General features: G+C 30.3%; 1 protein-coding gene across 2 annotated transcripts in view; it reads right to left on the reverse strand.

Moving 5' to 3' along the window:
- Window positions 1-41: 41 nt before the first annotated feature.
- Window positions 42-20,638, reverse strand: part of LOC140669020 (unc-112-related protein) — a 36,574-nt gene continuing 15,977 nt past the window's right edge. Inside the window, exons 1-8 of one of the 2 annotated variants that reach the window (XM_072898444.1) lie at window positions 6,946-7,000; window positions 5,634-5,867; window positions 4,075-4,343; window positions 3,176-3,595; window positions 2,132-2,560; window positions 1,652-1,864; window positions 1,343-1,579; window positions 42-856 (exon numbers count right to left, since the gene is read on the reverse strand). In XM_072898444.1, coding sequence (XP_072754545.1) covers window positions 656-856; window positions 1,343-1,579; window positions 1,652-1,864; window positions 2,132-2,560; window positions 3,176-3,595; window positions 4,075-4,343; window positions 5,634-5,867; window positions 6,946-6,985 — 2,043 coding nt within the window. In that variant the 5' untranslated portion in view covers window positions 6,986-7,000 and the 3' untranslated portion in view covers window positions 42-655. Of the gene's footprint in view, window positions 857-1,342; window positions 1,580-1,651; window positions 1,865-2,131; window positions 2,561-3,175; window positions 3,596-4,074; window positions 4,344-5,633; window positions 5,868-6,945; window positions 7,001-20,638 lie in introns of those variants that run through there. The other variant, XM_072898443.1, reaches the window with a different exon arrangement.

Here is a 20,638-nt window from a genome sequence, read left to right on the forward strand (position 1 = left end):
CGTGTAAAGTGTTATTCTAATATTCTATGATGTTTCGCAGGTTTTCCGCTTATGCGTGTTTGATATATTCGTTTATTAGTTGATTTTGTGTTATTCAGTCACAATGGCAGATTTTTCATGAATATAGAAAGTTTTTTATAAAAGTATAATTTATCTTTATAAAATAGAATTTTGCAAATATCTATTTATAAAATCATTATAAATATATATAAAAATGGATTCTTTCTTCTTTTTGTAGAAAGGAGGCTGTGATTTTAATAATTATTTATATGTATGTTGGTACTTAATATACATATAAATATATAAATATATATATATATATATATATGTATGTATGTATGTGTATATTAAGGTGTTACAGTTAAGGTATAGTAAATAAACTTTGAAGTAGCCTCCTGTCAAAAAAATAAAAATAACTATAATAGTTAAAATTTTCACTTGCGCGTGAAGGGAATACTTTCTATTTACAAAATATAGCGTTAAAATGTGATATATAACTATGATCAGATTTAAATATTTTTACAAATGTCAGCCAGCATGCAGATGTTGAATAGAGCGCGACGTATGTAGATAAACCGGCAAAACGTATTGTATCATCGTTTTTTAGAATATGTTAGAACTTATTACAATTTTTTTTCTGATACACATTTTTAAATTAAACCCATCCACCCGTCAACTTGTGGAACATCTCCTCATTCAACGTCTGATTCGCTTCCTTCGAACGCATCGACAAGAAGATGTAGCCTCCTATAAATTCGTGAACGACTTTACAATCTGCCGATTGACATTCGAAAATTATATTCTCTTCCTCGAATTGTACCATCATGTGTTTTACTTCCCAGTTAACATTCCACGCCTGTGAAACACAAATAATCATACACTTTTTCTCAGAAGATGTTCCTAAATGTATTTCCTTTGAACAACGACTTTTTATGTCAATTTTGAATTTGTTTTTTTACTTTAGTGAAAATATTAAGAAATGTAATTATTTATTATACAATATAATTTTTAACGTATTTTTGACAAAATAATATTTATGTGAAATTAACTAAATAATATGATTTTTATGAATTTATTCTTATATTTATATTTATGCTTATGTATTATATTTTTTCTTTTAAAAGATTTAATTTTTAAAAAACTTTCTTTTCAATTGGTTACAAACTTGACAGATTTGAATGTTTTGATATTGTATTTTATTAGAAAAAAAAATTTAAAGACCCTATAAAAAAGTTTAATGGATATTCAAGGATTTTAATGTTATACGAATCCATGAGATTACACTAATCAATGTACGATATAAATATGCGAAATGCAAATATATAAATATAAAAGTACATACCTTCATGGTATTATACCTCCAAGTCTTCAAATGATCGCCACTATGAAGTTCCATTCGCATTAGTCTGTTATTGGCAATACCCAGTAATTCGTCTTTGCTCTTGCCAGTAAATCGCACAACAAAGAGTGAAATACCATATTCCGGAAGAGATTGCCAAGCTTTAATGTAATTCAACTTGGCTTCGATGAGAGATAAGTCTTTAACGTTTGCATGCGCTTCTAAGATCCTCTGAACCAACTGCGAAAAAAATATAATTAATGCAACTTGTCTTTCATTCATATAGATTTGAATGCATGAATGGTTTACTACCTTTCCTTTGAATTTTTTCGCAAATCGGGATGCAACATAGTCCTCTGGTATGATATCCAAAGAGTTCGGATTGATGGCCGGTGCGGGCGCAGGCCTCTGCAGTTGCAGAAAAGCTGTGATACTGTTGACTTCGCTTTCGTAGGATGCGTCGGCGAGGGTACGTCCCTTGGCAGCTAATCTGCACGCGGCCATCCACTTTGCGTATTGTTGCTCCTGGAATAAATAAAAAATATAAAAATCAAGTTTTCAAATTTGTTCGAATTAATTATAATACTTAGGTTTTCATTTTTCATCAAGCACGAGCTACTATTTATAAAAACTGTTATTTTATTTGTCATACATGACATATATATATATATATATATATATATATATAGACATTTAGCATTAATATATAATACGTTTAGAAATAATTAAATTAATAACGTCTAAGAATAAGTCAACAACTTGATGAAATATTATATGAGTTAATCCGCTTACGTTATCGCATCTGATCCACATCTCAGTCATGCCTTCAGCACTGGGCACCTCCAGTCTAATACCATAGCGTCCTTGTGACAAATGTACATCCGGCGTGACCTCGCAGCCGCGCAAATTGATCACGTAGACCGGTGACTCTGAACCATTCGCTTCCTCTCTGTTCTTGTAGAGTCTTAATTGAAGATCACGGCACGTGAACCAATAACGTTTGAAAGCTTTTAGCGTAAAACGTTTTGGCTTGAAGAAACGTAGCTCATCACAGAGCTCGGGCACTTGTGTGATGTCACTGGGTCCCTTGTTGATATTGCTACCCTCCAGAGTCACTTGCAAATCCGTTAGGGCCGCGTCAATGTCGTCTTCGATGGGCGAGGTCGCCCCGTTGCTATCGTACGTGGGTTGCGGCACGCTCGCCTGAAGATTCACTTGTACCTGCAACCGTGAGAGAGAAAAGTGTAGGTGATATGCTTAAGAGATTGTAGATTTTTTTCTCTCCTCTCAATGCTCGTCGTAAGGATATAAATGTATAAGATATACAAGATACATTTTGTGGGTCGAGGCAAAAGATGATTGCATCTTGGTCATGTTGTCGTGTGACGACATTATGGTTACGACGGCAAAGCAGTCGGCTTAAAGACGCAGTTATTTGCATGCGTTATGCATCGCGTGGGGTTCTTCTCTTGGAACGACGGATATAAATATACCGAGAACAAGCGCGAATAAAAAAACGCACCGCGTATACAGTTTGTTGTATGATTGTAAAAATAAAATAAAAAAACAAAAAGCAATGACTAACGCAATTAATATAATTAAAATAAAACTAATGTAATTAAAGTAATAATTGTAATTGAAAGAATATTTAATATAATAATTAATATTAATATTTATATTCGTATTTACATCTTAATATTTAATTATAATTTTAAAAAATAATTAAAATAACGATAGAAATAAGAAATAAAATTTTATTCGAATAATTAAATATATATTCATCTTTGAATTGTGTCAATTATTTCGCTAATTATATAAACATTTATTTGCAAATACCTGAAGTGCTGCGAACATCAGCATTTCTTCCTCGGTACAATCAATTTCTTCTGCGAGTAATTGCCACTTGGCTTGCTCATAAATCATGTTGATGCGGACTGCGTCGGTTTTCGGATTCAGGTCATAAAAGGAGTAGAATTTAAACTTTAACCTGAGCGTATCGAATTCGCGGATACCTTGCTCCATTATCGATAAAGACGAGTCCAGCCAGGCAACGTTCATCCTTGCCCTCTCGATCAGACTCTTTGGCCTAATCAACTTTGTCCGTGTCTCTGGCGAAATCGACGTCGGACTTTGCGCCAAGGATTCTGATAATCCACCGTTTAATGCCTCGAGACTCATAGTGCTGTTATTAGCGTTGAAGGAGCCCGTGCTACCGAAACCGGAAGAGTTATTGTTTCTTTTCCATGTTCCAGTATGCTGGAAATTTATAAAGTCCATATTATTACAATGTTACAAAAATAATCGCAATGTGATAGTCAAGCAATTGCGAACTAAAATTTGCATGCCAATGCGTTTTCTTTATCAACTCTTTATGATACATCAATACTATAAAAATTAAATAGCTGCAATAACAGCTTATTTTCTTCAAACGAGTTATCAAATTAAAAGAAAAAAAAAATTGACACCAAATAAAATAAATTTTAATGGTTCACAATGATTTGAAGAATATAATAATTGAATTTACATATTATAATTGCGAATGATACCTTCAAATGAGGTGGAAAACATTTTTTAAAAATATATAAAATATTGTATTACAGATATGTATTACAGATATTTATCTGGAAACAAAACTTTTCCAGTTTATATCACTTATAATAATCGTTCTACAAATCTTTCTTTTTTTCTCTATTCTACATCTCATATAAATGTCTACTATATATAAGTAAATCTACCGAGACAGGAGAGCTGATCGGTGTGCTGTGATTTCTGTTATTGGGTGTGACTGGCGCGCACATGAATGGACTTGATTGATCTAAGCTTCCTGTAGATCCTCTGGGACTCTGGCTACCTGGAATGAAGGTATTCGTGTCGGCCGGCACATTCCAGTGACCATTTTTCTGATTCTCGATTTTCTTCTTGACCGGCAAATCCTTCAGATTGTACTTCAGATGATTCAGGTCAAGCGGCTTGCAGAAGGAAAGCTCCTCCGGATGTCTAATGCCTGCGGCAAGATTCGCGATAATTCGCGTGTTAATCTCGCATTTAATCTAGACAGATTAAACAGATGCATGTTGTTTGCGTCATGTTAATTTGCAAAGGCAAATTAACATTACGCAGTCATGACATTCATTTCCAAGTGCATATGTATGTTCTTATAAGGGAATCAAGTAATTGATGGACAAAGATCGCGTGCAACAACGTAATTTGCCGTCTATTTATGAATATGATACACACTGATCTCATATCGTTGATGTTCATTAAATGGAATCACCGTACTGATAAAAGTGTAAAAGTGATAGAACTCGATAAACGAATGATTCCCATGCAATCAATAAGTATATAAATTTTAGGTTTTATTTAGTTTTTTTTTCTAATTTTTTTCATTGCTTTGCGTGCGATTCCAATTATTAAATTGCTGAAAATATTATTAAAGAAAAATCTAATCTCTCTCACACATATTTTCAATTTGACAACAAAATATTAAATCAATATTAAACAATGTTAAAAACACAATAGATTCATCAAGTTCGTTAAAAGCTTGCTGATTATTTTTTGTTTCAGATGACATTATACTTAATGAGTATAATTCTGAGAATTACTTTTAGGTCATTATAAAACAAGATAAGCTCATATCTCATGACATTTTTTTTCTAATCAAAAGTCAGCTTTATCCTTTCGAATTATCGCGTTAACCCACTTCCTTGATTAAAAAGCTAGCTTAAAGCGTGTTGTGGTGGTGAATTGACAGCCGCAATAGCTTGTGACGCAACCTTCGCGTGACTGCAAATGTATCATTTCTATTCCTTATATTATCATGTGTGTATAATATTTCTGCTGATACAATTATACGTTTTAAAGAAGAATTACGATACACTTGCTCGTATGCAAAATACTATTGCAATTTATATGTATTATACATACATACATACATAATAATGTACAAGAGTATCACTTTATTTTAATACAAGTACATATAATATATAATAAATTTAAAACTATGTAACAAAATAAAAATAAAAAATTTTGTAATTTTTTAAATTAAAAATCTATCTTTCTAAATTATCTTGCTATTAATTGCCTCTTTTTACCAAAAAAAGAATAAAAATTGCAGAATGCATATAAGAGAAACTTTTCTCATCAGATATTTCTACTTTCCTACCAGATCTTCGTATCAATTTAACAAAATATTTATTTCTCGTAATTAACGTTAATAAAGGCACGCGATCGGAGACTGACGTCACGCTTGTTTCTATCGCTCTCCTTAAATAGTGTTAATAGGTTCGCGACTCACCAAGTTCCTTGCACAAATTAATGACCGCGTTGAATGTCTTGACCGAAAAATCAACTCGGCAATCGAGGCAGCGCATATCCGGCAATTGCACCCTCAAAGTTTTATGCATCGGCGTAAAATGCAGCAATGCATCCGCTGCTACGCCATACTGATCCAACGTGCTGCGCGTTCTGGTCAGCCAATGATTTCGTTCCGGCCACCAAAGTGCGTGATCCGACCAGTCCATAGCGATATCTGTAAAACGGAAAAAAAAATATATATATATAGAAAGAGAAATTCAAACGAAAGAAGGAAAAGATAAGCGAGTTACTACTCTGGAATTCTTTTTATTTTAAAGTTTATCTTATAATATTTTATAATATTTTCCAGACATAAATAATAGTATATTATATGCGATAGAAGTATTCTCTCCTCAATTGTTGAATTTTATAAGATTTTTATCGAGGAAAATATATATTATTTTAATTAAATTTGTGTGTATGTAATTGTGCAATATAAATTTATTGGAAAATACGATATACAAGAATAGAAGTTTAAATACCTCGAAGAATCTAATAACACGCGTTAAAATTTGTCGGTTGAAAGAATGCTTCAAGTAGAGAATGTAGAGAGATATTCATGTACATAGATCTTAAGCAAATATACTCAAGAGCATAGTAGTGGACCGACAAGGTCGGATGCGGACGACGAGAAGGGTGTCGGATAACTCGAGGGTGTCGTCCCTCGAAACCGCAGGGATCGGGAACAAGACATCCGACGATGGAACATGAAGCAAATGAGCGTTTACACTTGGACGAAAAGTCAATTTTCACAGCTGCTCGCACAGTACCCCATACCGTATTTCCTACATGCACTCCATTTAATGAACTTTGGGGGTACCGAAAATCTGTGCAGGTCCCCGGAGGGAGGGTTTAAAACTTTCATTAAGCGGCACATATGGAATTCCGATCACAAGCAAATACAATAGTATAAAATAGTACAAGGGAGATTATTGAATATATGAACCACGGGAAATATATGTAAATATATACATACGACAACAATTATTGAAAAATTATTCATTTAACAAGAAGGGGAAAACCTGATTAAAACCTACGGATACGTCATAAATAAATAATCTCAATGATCTATGATCTAAATATTAAAATGAAGATAAAATGATGATAAAATATATGCAAAGTGTTTGCATATAATCAAAAGAAGAATACTTTGTATCGTTAACTTGGAAGAAAATGGCGCACTTTTCGACACGAATCCAATCTATCGCGATCAGCTAAGCTGTAATCTATAAATATTTCGTGAATTTTATTACCTCGTGAGACCGGCCACTCGTTAACTGCTTGTTTTCGCATGCGCGCGTTCGAATAACAGCCCACGAGAATTTCCGCCTACACAACAGATGTACAAATTTATCTCTTATGCTTTTTCATTCCTTTTTCTATATACATTTCCTTTCGCTCCACTTTTAACCGTGACAATCGCGCGATGATCAAATTTGCGATTGTATTGTTGGCATAAAATTTTATATATGTATTATTCTGAATATTCGGATAAATTTACATTTTATTCATTATTCTTTGTCTTTTATTGCTCATTAGTCTATTTTAACAAACGAGTAGGAGCCATCGACCTTTAGAATACAGAACGGAAGCAAACGGTATATCAATTGGTTTGACAAGAAAATGTTCGTCGCATAATAACGTACTGATGTACATACACGTGTAGTACCGCTAGGAGCGGCATCGTGACACACAAATACATAATGAGAACCACCTCTCTCTTCCCTCTACTGTGATTTTATAATCTATATTTTCTCAACCTCAAAACATTGTCGAAATAATACTGAAGTAAAAACAGAATAGAATAACGATATAATGCCGAATCAAAATACAGTTCATTTTAATTATTGATTTAAATTGATATTATATAATTGATATATTTTTTGATGTTATGACGGAGAGAGAGAGTTCCTACTTTCTCTCTCTCTCTCTGTCTTCCATATTTTATTAAAATGTTTATTTTTATTATTCCAAAAAAATGCTATTTTCCAGCTATGAAGAATACGTTGAATATATATTCCTATTTTGATAATAATCTCTTCACACTCTCACTAACATCTCTTTAAAAAAATATCAATCATTTAAAATCAATAAATAAGACAGTACAATTATTTTTATTGCTCACTGTACTGTTCCATTTGTTTTAATCGAGATAAATAAAACAAAACCAGACTTGGATCGTGCTCGAGCCAAGCAACAAGTTAAACATGGAGTGTTCCATTATTCTTTCTACCTAAAAATTGTTTAACCGTTTTAAGATTTATTTTTTTCCATGAATAAAATCGATCAAATATTATTTTCACAATTTCTCTTAATTCTAAAAGTGTGTTCAATGCTTAGTAAATAAACGATTCAAATGCTAAAATTCGATGTTAGAGTTTTTTGTATTCTCAATTTTTTTCTTATTGTTAAAAATATTAACATTTCCTCGATATGGAATAAAAGATATGTATATATCATAATAATTCTCTTAATTCTAAAAGTGTGTTCAATGCTTAGTAAATAAACGATTCAAATGCTAAAATTCGATGTTAGAGTTTTTTGTATTCTCAATTTTTTTCTTATTGTTAAAAATATTAACATTTCCTCGATATGGAATAAAAGATATGTATATATCATAATATCATTTTAAATTTCTTATGTCTTTACATCGTACTTGTTCTTTTAATTTCACATATTTTTATTTTATATTATAGGAGATGTAATATATACATACACATAATATCGTTATAAAACTTTGATATACTTTTCTATCAAATGAAAGAAAAATCAAAGATTTTTATAGATAAATTGAAAGATATTTTCAATTCTTTTTCCTAGCAAGAAGAACACAATACCGTGTTTTTTGTGCTACAGAAATATTAATGTAATACCCAAGTAGGAATTTTAATTTAACATAAATCAACCATTTAAAGCTTAACGACAGAATAATAATAATAACAATAATATATATATATATATATATATATATATATATATATATATATATATATATACTTATAATATAAATCTAGAAATATATATTTATAAATACATAGTTTATACTGTTTTTTCTTCATTTTATGCTTTTTAGTTTACGTCTTTCGTTGTTATTCTTCTATAGAATAAGTGGAAATGGAAGAATTTACAAGTCGATCTGTACGTACAATCATAGAAAACATAAAATCGAAGAGTTGCCGAATGCAAATTAGATTTTTGCTAATTAGACTTGTGCTTTCAACTTGCTTTCGCAGCATGTACCGCGAGCAACGACCGCGATATTTGCGCGCATGACGCCTATTTATACTCCCTCTCAAGAGTATATGAGGGATCCATACGCGACACTCACCACCCGAGCACACACGTGAAATCGGTCTCTGGCACGAAACAGAACCCGTCTGTTTTCGTTACGTCGTCGAAGAATTGTAGGGAGAACATTCTCGCGTAGGCGGTTTAATAATACGAAATAGGTATCCAAGAGCCAATGTTTCCTGATATGATGAGGACCATTCTATTTTAACGTTCGTGTTTGCACTAAAGTCTGCTGCATCTATGCTCAAGAGAATAAATTTCTTCAAACTGATTCGATAATATATACATAATTCCTGGATTTTTTATTTATCTTTTATTTATTCTTGATTGATTACATATGATTTCATTTTATGAATCGTTTTTCGGAGCGACTTTAAAATTGAAACATAGACTGAGATACTAATATTCACGTTCTTCGATTAATACATGAAATATCTTTGTGACGACACTGCGAGATTTTGTGTGACGAACATCCGTTATATACGTAAACGGCGAAAGGCTTACGGGACACGTGCGACCTATGTAAACTCCAAAGGAGCGTTTACAAACGCTGTGCATGTGTATGTGTACACGGTGTAAGGAGAGGGTGAGCTTTAATAAGAGAGCTGGGACGCGCACGTGGCGGCATGCAACAACCCCTTTCCTCTTCAACGACAAATGTTAAACGGAAGTCGGCATACAAAAAATAATGACGCACTTGTAATTGTATACTACACGACGTACAATGAGAATTATATTCACTTTTGCTATTTCTTATGCGAATTCCAGTACGAAAAATGAAGAGCTCTCACGTACTCTCTTTCTACATCTCGTGCGATGAAATGTGAAATATTCAGCGTTGAAAAGGGGTTGTAAGGGTAAAGACTCGTGTTACTGAGCTTATCAAGATCGAGGGAGACAGTACTTCCCTCAGAGGTAAATCGAGCAATTGAATTAACCAGTTAGCACAGTACAAAATAAATAGTATAAGTTCGCGAATTAACAAGACATTATATAATATTACATCTTTCTTTTCTTTTTCATTTTAATATATAGACCTGATAAGTTACATAGATGAAAATTATATATTTGATAATATTGTATAATTACATAATATCGACCGATATATATATTGTATCGAATAAAATAAAAGGCAGAAATGTAAGTTAAATATCTAAATTAGATTAATATATCTATTTATATAGCTATTAATATATCTATTTATTTATATATTATATGTAGTCATAAAATGTTAGAGTTTGCATGATGAAATAAAATGCGTCTCTAACATAAGATAATTATCTGCAATAACATTTTAACAATTTAATAAATATATAATAATATATAATAATTAAATATCTTTCCTCTAAAAAAGAAAGGGTAAACCGAACGTGAGACATACACCTAAACGAAAGCGACGTTGTTTATATATCCTTCGTTTATACTTGTGTTTCTCATTCCTTCACTTCAAAGCCCAAAGGGGTTTTCAGCATTTATCGAGCTACCCTTTACGATGCACAAAAATGTGTGTGGTTGCTAGAATACCGCGTGTTGGCGAGGACTTATATAGCTTCCACCCTTTTGGCTCATTCGTTTAACCGCGTCGCTTTCTCTTACGCGACTTTATATACGCGAAACTTCAAGTAGCCATTAAATCAAAGCGACAGAATAGTAAAAAATCTTAAATTAAAGAAATAAAAAAGGAAAGAAAAGCATTTTCAACAAAATAATAACAATTTCGTTAAAGAAAATTATTTCCGTATAATTATGTTATTTATGCTGTTAATAAATTGCGTGCACACAGATAAACAAATCAAATTGAACAACTATTTCTTTAAAAACTTCTATTTTTTAAATTTTCATTCTTTCAAAAATTCATAACTATAAACTTAATCAATATCATTCATAACTGCAATTTAACCTAATCAAAAATATCAGTAATTAAAGCTGAAAGATTATTCAGTCGGCGGGAGATATGTAAATTGGCAGACCTGTTGCACAGGCTCTATTTAAACCGAATCCCCCTTGTATCGCGTTGTACAACATAATCGGATTTTCATAATACATTGAGGAGGGGAATACAATCGCTTTGATCGATGTCAATTACGCTGTTACGTGATGTAACAGTTGGAATGCGTAAACTTAGTAATGTGCATCGGTTTTACCTACGTCTACTATATATAATTCTATAATTACATCACAATATTGTTATACATATTAATAAAAGTTTTTTTTTATATATACTATACATATATTAATATACTATATATTATTTAAAAAAATCTAAAATCTAATTTTCTTTTTAAAGAAAAAATATAATGTACTTAAATTCTTGTGACAAAAGCCAATTTTGTTAAACAAAATACTCGTCATAAGATACATAAGATAGATGAAGTTTATGAGATGATTGTGTATGAAAAGTATGTCAGCGTGAAAAGGAAAATTTTACGACGATAAAAAAACATTTGCTTTCATATGCTTAATTGCTCTAAAATAAACGCTGACTCAGGCCTGATGCTTTTAATTTGGCTTAATCCATTTGTATCACCGCGATACGAAGCTCCAGATGTACCACTCGTAATTTAATACCGTGCCAGAAGAAAGATCAGCCGCGAAACGATCAATTCGTTTCCTCAAGAAGCATTGCAAAAACATCTTGCATCATATTGCTGTGCTAGATAATTTAATAGATTAAGAAATGCATTTTCATATTTAATTCGTTATTTGGATAAAATTTTATACGTTATATTAAAATTATTTATTTTGTTCACATTATTTGTTATTTATATTATTTTTTATTTACAGAATATGTACTGTATATAAGAATAATTTAATACTTTTGATACATCAAATATATATTTATATTTAATAAATATATATTTATGTAAATACGATACACAATCAGTGATTTCTATCAGCGAAATGAAATAGTAGTTGCACTCAAATAAAAAGTGGGAGTTTCTACTTGTGAGAAATATCATTTTGCGACTATTTATATCTTGAAATATTATCGCGCATATTACATGGATATAACTTTACGAGGAGGAATGATATGTTTAACAAGTAGACGAATGCAGCAAAGAAAATATAGAATTACAGTATATAATAAGAACTAATTTAATTGTTTATTTTGTCACGTCTCCGGCCGGGAATATAATAGCCTGTTAGTTGGGTACAATTGCTGTTAATTAATACGTGAAATAATTACATGTAAGAAAAATTGTTGCAAATTTCAATGATATAAAATAAATAAGCATCGCACAACTTATTCAAATTTTTCCAAATTAGATAGTAATAAAAAATAATTATAGGTTATCAAACATTTTAAACCATCTCTAAATAAGAATTTCTAATTTTATATAAAGAGTAAAGAAGTTTTCTCAAAATAATTAATTTTCTTAATTAGTCATGAATATAAAAGATTGAAATTGGATTAATTCTTAAATAAAGAGACAATTCGATCATTAAATGAGTATGTACTTTCTTTATTTATAAAGAATTGATTTTTAAATATTAGTGCCTCAAGTTTGAGTATATACATCATAATAATAATCTCATCTCTTTATTAGTATCTATGAATTACATTACATTAAATCTTTTCTATAGATATATTGTAATATTATATAATGTTACTAATATTTGGTAATTTTATAAATCTTAGAAATCAAACTAATTCCATTTTTTGTAATTTTTTGTAATTGTTAGTAGTTTATATTAATCACTGTGTGATGTGATGTGTGTGTATATATTTGATGTATTTCTTAACAACTCATTTATTAATAAAAATGTGTAAGACACTCCACGTAGTCACAAAGTATCACGTGGTATTGATTGATCGTCCGCTAACATGCAACAGGTGTCTGTTTAATGTACCTTGCATCATCAAGCATTGGAATCACTATTCTACAAAAATATCTATATAAATATAAACAGAATGGGCCGTTATGTATTCGTTTATGATAGTATAACGGAGAAGAAAATAAGTACATACAAAAATAGATACATACAAAATGAAAAAGAAAATTTCTTTTAATTGAAGCTTTTTTGTTTGAATATATGTATATGATTACATCTACTCTCTGTATTCTCATATATTTTTAACTTATTTTTTTTCAGATAGAGATATTTCTGGTTGTATTACTATTAACACCGTGTATAATATATTATAAGTGAGTTTGTTTTTAGAAAAAAATATAATTTAAGTAAAATAAAAAGAAAATATAAATTAAAATATATATGGAGAAGTATAACATATTAAAGAATGTGCCTTTTTTTACTTCCTTCGAATGAAGAAGTCAAAAGTTTCTACGATAAAAAGTGATCCCTCGCTACGATATCGGTAGACGAAAAAACGCGTAACGAAACGATGACATTACCTTTATATACCTAACTTCCTCCGTGCGAATGAATATGTATACTGAATTTAATTAGCTAGTCAAGGCCGTAATTGTTTCATTACGATCGTTGCGAATACCCCTTTGGGGCTATCATACAAAATTAGTATCTTTTTTTGATATTTCTCTTCTTTTTGAGAAATTGCGTATTAATATTTCGTTAATAATTAATTTTTTTTTTCATAATGAACTATAATAATTATAGCCTAACGCAAACAAAAAATTATAGTAAAGTAAAGAATAGAGGAAAATATCATCATTTATCATTCATACTGATAAATTGATTAAATATTTTTTTAAAATTGACATATTTATTTTCAGTATCCTTTACAGAATAGGCAGTACATTTTATATTAAGCTCTGTAAAAGAGAAAAGAGGGTGAAAAGCAAGTTCAAAAAAAGAGAAAATATATTCTTCAACTGTTGTGTGCGCGTGTCAGCGTTATCTAATCAGTATGTACACATGATGAGATTAAGATATTTTCTCAGCAACATATCTTGCGAGAGATATCTAATCGTAAAATAGTTTATATGATTTTATTATGTAAAGTAGCATGATCGTTGTATTAATGATTTAGTATGTTTTGAAACCTACTTATTGTTAGTAACGGTTGATATTTCACTAGAAAATAAAGCAATTTAAAAAAATCGCTCACATCAAGCATGTTTTTTTTTCAGATTTTGATAAATAAATTTTAATTATCTTATATATACATTTGTGACATTTATACATATGACAAAGTTGAATTATGTATATTGAATATTTCTATAATTTTTAAGGTTTTCTTGTGGTATTTTTATCAAATTTGCAAAATAAAAAATTATAAGTTTCATTAATGGTCAACGATGAGCAAACAAACGAAAATAGTTGTCTTTGATGACGTTTTAATGAAAGACGTATTATGAAAGTATACTGGAATTTCTGAAGTATAGAAGATTACCGTAATATATCGACGATAGAATCAGGTCAGAACAGAACACTCCTTACGTTCAATATTCGGTATCCGTAAAATGATCGATACGATAGTTTCATGAGTTTCAACTTTTGGAAAAAAGAAAGAAACACGTTATTTTCTGTAGGATGAAAGGAAATTTTTAATAAAATCAGAACTTTTAATTATTCATGAGTTTCATGAAATGATATACCAATTTCACACATAATACATACACATGTCTAAGCTACTTTATTTATTTCCTTTTCAATTTTATTTATCAGATATTAAAAAATTTTCTACTATAAAAAAATTAATATTTTCATTTTTTTATGAAAGAAAATTTGTTTCAGTGATCAGTCAACTTTTTTTAAGAGAAAAATAAATTGAGATATAGACGATTATTGATAAAGTTAAAAACGTGCTACTATAATATCACAATGTTCAAATGGCAGAATGATGTAATCAATGGTAAACGTTGTTGACATTAGACATCGTCGAAAATACCCAACGAATTGTTGGGAGTAATGACTATAGATGACGACGCAGGGGCGTATATCGATTTGGTGAATGTAGACTGATTCACACGGGTGTGTCTAACAAATTAAACCAAATAAATGTAATTGTACAAAAAAAAAATCAATTTTTTAAAAAATAAATTTTTTTAGATATAACTATTTTTTTAAAAAGATTGTCAGAAATAAAATTTTATAGTGTGTGGCTCAAAAGTAAAATAATACACGTAGTATATTTTTAAAAATTTTGTAATTTTGTAGTAAATTTGGCAACAGAAAAATATTGAAAAATTAAAAATCCAACAATGTTATATAAAATTAATTCTTTTCTAACTAACATAACTATGTCGATATCATGTAAGAGCCTTTATATTAAAGCTTATCAAATGGTTTGAAGATTAATATGTAACTTATTGACGTTAATTGCTTCTAATCAACCTCTAAATAAGCCGGTCTCTCGATTAATAGTAGACTCTTTCTTCTTTTCAATGAATTTTCAATATTTATTTTAAAGAGACATTAGACATTCTAAAGTTCTCTTTTCGGAAAAGAGTATCTAATGTGTTTTTAGATACTTTATCGAAATTCTTAAAATTTTCGAATTTCTTAAAATGGAATGTTAACTTCACAGAAAAGAGAAAGAGGCGTTTCTTATAACCATATTTATTGTTACATAATACAAGAGACAGGAAAAAGATAAATTGAACAAAGGACAACATTTTAATTTAATTGCGTGGATAATATTTACATACATTACTAATCTATGCTTCAGGCATATAAAATGACATTCGTGTGCGTCGCCCACATGTGATATCATACGAGATGAAAGATTGCAGGAAGTGCGTTTACATAATCCTGCGTGTATAGTGACGCGCTTATACTTCTCGACCTCAACGCCTAGCTTTTCGCCTTCAAAGTGAATGAAAAAGTTCTTTGTAATAATAAAAAAAAAAAAACTTGTCTCTCATTACGATATAGTAATGTAAGTACAAAAAAATCAAATTGAATATTTTTTGTTTAGATAAGCAATATTTTCAACTGCAATTATAAAAATGTAAGAATAGAGAAATTATGTAAGAATATTTGAATTTTTTATCAATAAATAAAGTCTTTCTCCCTTTCTTCAGATTGACACTAAAACTTTAAATCTATTATACAATTTCTTGTTACTGTAGAGTAATTAATAGAGAGAAAAAAATTCATAAAAATTTAATTTTTTTTCATAAACATAAAATTTTCTCTATATCGTGCGAACGTAACAAAGATATGAAATGACGAGAGAATCCCACGACAAGAGCCCCCATACAAGCGAATAGTTACACATGTGCAATTACGCAGATGACAAGGGAAGGCGCGAGAACGGTTAAGAGTGTCCGAGAGAGAAAAGGATGAGAGAAGCAGGGGAAAAAAAAGTCCTACAAAGGGAGAGAGGAAGACGAATGAGCGGCAAAAGCGAACAGAGGGCGACATACAGAGGGGAAGGAACGAAGGACAATAAATGTCAGAACAACGACCTCGCGGTGGCTAGCCAAACGACTAGACAGATCGGCTATTGTGAGCAAAATCTTCATCGCGACACAGAGACTTGAAGATTATCAAAAGTTTCGTCCTCCCAGATAAAGACATTGATATCATATCTTATGAATGAGAGTATAATTTAAAAAAGATGTCATTTTTGTTAAGGAAATATCTATTGCAAAGACAAAAATTGTCATTAAAATTAAAATCGGGCATTTTATACCAAGTATTATGCTTTAGTCTAATAATGTCATTTAATATAAAAAAACTGAAATGTATGTGTGTTATGAGAAAAAGTATGCAATTAAATTTCTGTTGAGAAAAAATCAGTTTTTAATTGATCAAAGAATCTATTTTTGAAGTGGGGCGCACTTGTTAACAAACATCACATGCCTTGAGGAGGGGAACTTTATGGTGTACCAACAAAGATTCGCGGAATGATTACAAAACAGTTATGTAGCCTTTCTATTTCTGATTTTAAGCGATATATATATATATATTTTTTTTCAAATTGCTCTGCGGTAAGTCGTGAAGAATATGGCGTCATACGATAAATTTGCTTTATGGCGTCTGCTACTCTCCTCCTCTCTTCAGCCCTTTCGAGGAACTGGGTCACACTAATATATTTATAGAAAGGGGGTTCCTGAAGGGGGTGGGGAGATGACTGGCAAGTCTGGAGAGATATTATTGGATCCTCGCGATACTAGTCGTGGATCTTTGTGTCTTCTTCAAACAAATCACTGAGCGCGCTGGCTTAAAAAGGTCAACAGACGGTAAAAGACTGTCTTAAGAATGTCTTCTCATTGTCAGACGTGTTGATGTAAGTCAAAATATACTTTTACTACTATTTTCTTCGAGAACATGACAATGTAAACATCTAACTTAATTAAATCGCTAATAAACTAGCAATGTTTTACCATCGTTGAAGGCTTGCAATTTTATAATTTCAATTTTATAATTTTATAATTACAGTTTGGTATAATCAATATACATGAGATTATGATTATGATATACATATATATTTTTGGCTTAATATTAGTTTTTTAAAAATACAATATACATAATGTAAAAAATGACAATTTAACAAGGAGTTTATTTAAAATTCATTATAAACTTTCTATGTGTCTTGTCCATAAATCGCCACAATTTGTTCATTTTTTTATTAAATTTGTATTTGTTAATTAATTACATATAAAAAGAATATTTGTAAATTTATTAAATTATATTAGATTTGAATTATGTATCACGTGCATAACTTAAGTTATGTATATCACGCGCATACGATTAAAATTAAAATTAAATTTGCATTTCTTATTAGTTTAATCCTCCAATGCACGCGAGAAACTTTATTATGGGGATGGCGAGAGAATTTTTTAAAAGCACGATCGCGAGACAAATTGATTTCACCCTCGGCACAAAAGATATCCCGGGCGATGCCCGACCATTTTCCGTATAGAACCGTGCGAATAGAGAGGAAAGTGAGCGGAAAAGGCAAAAGAGACTGTGGGGTAGAGAGGGGAAAGAATGGAAATAGCGAGTAGGGACCGAGCGCAATTAGTCGCTCCACGGGAAATGCACGCGGTAATGAGACATGGCTGAACCGCCGGATTCGCGCGCACTTCCGGTACATCGAGTAATTTCATCGCATGTGATTTCGCTCTCTCGTCAACAGAAGAAGACAAATCCTTTCGAAACATTGACTACGAAAATTATATTGTTCTTTTAGTCAAAATAAAATTTAATTTTCCTGATTTTGTTGACTTAGTAATTAATTTAATCTTTAATTTTTAGTTACTAAATTGAGACTTGTTAATATAATACTGTTCCTGAACACAAAAAAATAATGTTATTCTTAACTTGTTATCTTTTCAGTGAAAGAGAATCTGACCAATTTTTATGGCATTTCGAGAAAATCGCAACCGAAAATGTATACATGTAATGTATACATGGTAAAATGTGGTTCGTAAAGGTCGCCATAAAGTCGATCTTGCGAAAATAATAACCTTTTCTAGTTGCGGGAAACGAGGGGAAGTCAACGTTGCAAAATATATTCGCGCGATTGGGAAAGTTAGCTCGGGCTTAAGAAACCAAGAGAAAGATTATATTCGCTCTGCAATTCAATCGATCTTCATTGGTATATTTCTTACGATTTCTTTTTTTAAGCATATTTATAAGCTAGAACTTTGTCCCAAATTTCTTTCCAAAATCCTTCCGTTAAACAATCAAAAAATATAATTATGTATCTTCGTAAACTAGGAAGGATAGAAGAAAAGATTTTTGTTGTTATCAAAAGTAAACTTTATTAATAAACTTATGTTTAAAAAAAAAAAATTTCTTTTGTCAATTAATGAAATTATCAAGACTAGACTACGTACAGAAAAAAACTTAATAATTAGTTGAAAATAAGAAGATTTTAGTACTGTTCATAAGCTTTGAAGTATAATTTTTTAAGTCATTAATTTTGTAATTATTAATTATTATATATTATTATATATTATATATATATTATTTTGATAATCCTCATGTTATCCTTTATTAATTTTCTCTTTCTCTCTCTCTCTCTCTCTCTCTCTCTCTCTCTCTCTCTCTAAATACATATCTATATAAAAAATGAAGCTTATTTCTATTTAAAATATGTTCAAAATAGATTTCGTATTTTTATCATATTCGATTATGATAAATATTTGAATGAGAATTTAAAAAATTCTGAAAATTTTTCAGAAAAATATGAAATTACATAAAAATTACGTAAGTTTTATAAAAGCAAGATCCATGCATAATATATAAACGCAAGGACATCAGTCACCTTATCAGTTTTCGTATATTTTTTAACTCTAGGCTAAATAAATTTTTAAAACAAACTTGTTAAAATTAAAAAAGTATAATTATAGTTGCTTATACTCTTCATTTCATTGATCTTCAAATTTTGTAAATATTTTTATGCATCAAATTTACCATTATACGCATATTAAAAATTAGTTCATTGATTTTTAATAAAAATTCTAGTTGCAAACATTGATCTACGGTGAAATAAATAAAAAAATAATAAAAATATAAAAATGTTGATATAATGTATAATGCAAAAAAAAATGCACGAAATAATTAATAATCATACAGTCGATTACTTCCGGAAACAACGATAACGCGACGCGCGATTGTATACATTGCCTCTTTGTTCCTGTGCATTGATACAAGATTTCGTTGTAAGTATATATTAATACATAACTCCGCAGTAATTATGCGATACCACTCGTATTTTTCCATTTGCAATACTCCGATTACTATGAATGGATCTCTTTCATATGAGAACCACACGCCGATAAACACTCCGATTCATGTAAGTACGTCAAGAATCTTCTCCTAACATACAGAGTGTCCAAAATACACTTGTAATGAAAATATATATTATATTCACTATAAAAATATATAAAACAAAATGTAAAAATATTAACAAATGTAACTTAGTAAGTCGTAATTTCGTCCTCCGATTACATATACATACATGTATATATAAAGTATCCTAATAATTTTTCCGAATATATAACTGACTGATATGAAAATTTTGATTTTTTCCTCAAGAATTTGACGATTAAATGTAAAAAATAGAAAATATACATATACGAGATGCGTTATGTGTAATTAGCTTTATGTTTTCGTTATATATTAGAAATTAATAATTTTTTTAATTAGCGCAATCACAGAATCAATTTGAATTATAAAACTTGTTAATAAAACTCTTAAAGAGAATTTGTTTTTAAACTATTAACAATTAATTTTCATACTAATATTCCAAATTCGTGTTATCGACCAAAGGGACGTTTAATCATGTATTTGGACATGCGGATTTAGATGTGAATTGAGAAAATTGCGATTTATGGGCATAAGCGACGCGTAGGAATCGCGCTTTGATAACTGACTTTCAGATTATTATTACCGTTTCCCGTTGCATCGTACATCACTGTCAAACATCGATCTTTCATATGTCATTCAAAATTTTTCAAGTACGCTTAATTATTGTCTATCTATCTATAAATAAAGCGGTGTGTAACGCTCTTTTGATAATTCGATATAATGCGTATTGTGCAGACGCGGTCGCTCTCAATGGACGTTTTAAAGAGACGTACAATGACAGGAACAATATTGCGCGCGTCAAAAGAGGGTGATACCGTGAATGAACGGAAATCCTGAGTAATAAAAGAGAGAAAGAAAAAAAGAAAAAAAGGACAGTAACGAGATGTCGTTTTGCAAAAGATTGAAGAATAGAATAAAAAAGATTGCTTTTTGAAATTTTCACAATAACTTTTTATCCCTAAATGT

Source organism: Anoplolepis gracilipes, chromosome 8 (assembly GCF_047496725.1).
Source record: "Anoplolepis gracilipes chromosome 8, ASM4749672v1, whole genome shotgun sequence".
NCBI lineage: Eukaryota > Metazoa > Arthropoda > Insecta > Hymenoptera > Formicidae > Anoplolepis > Anoplolepis gracilipes.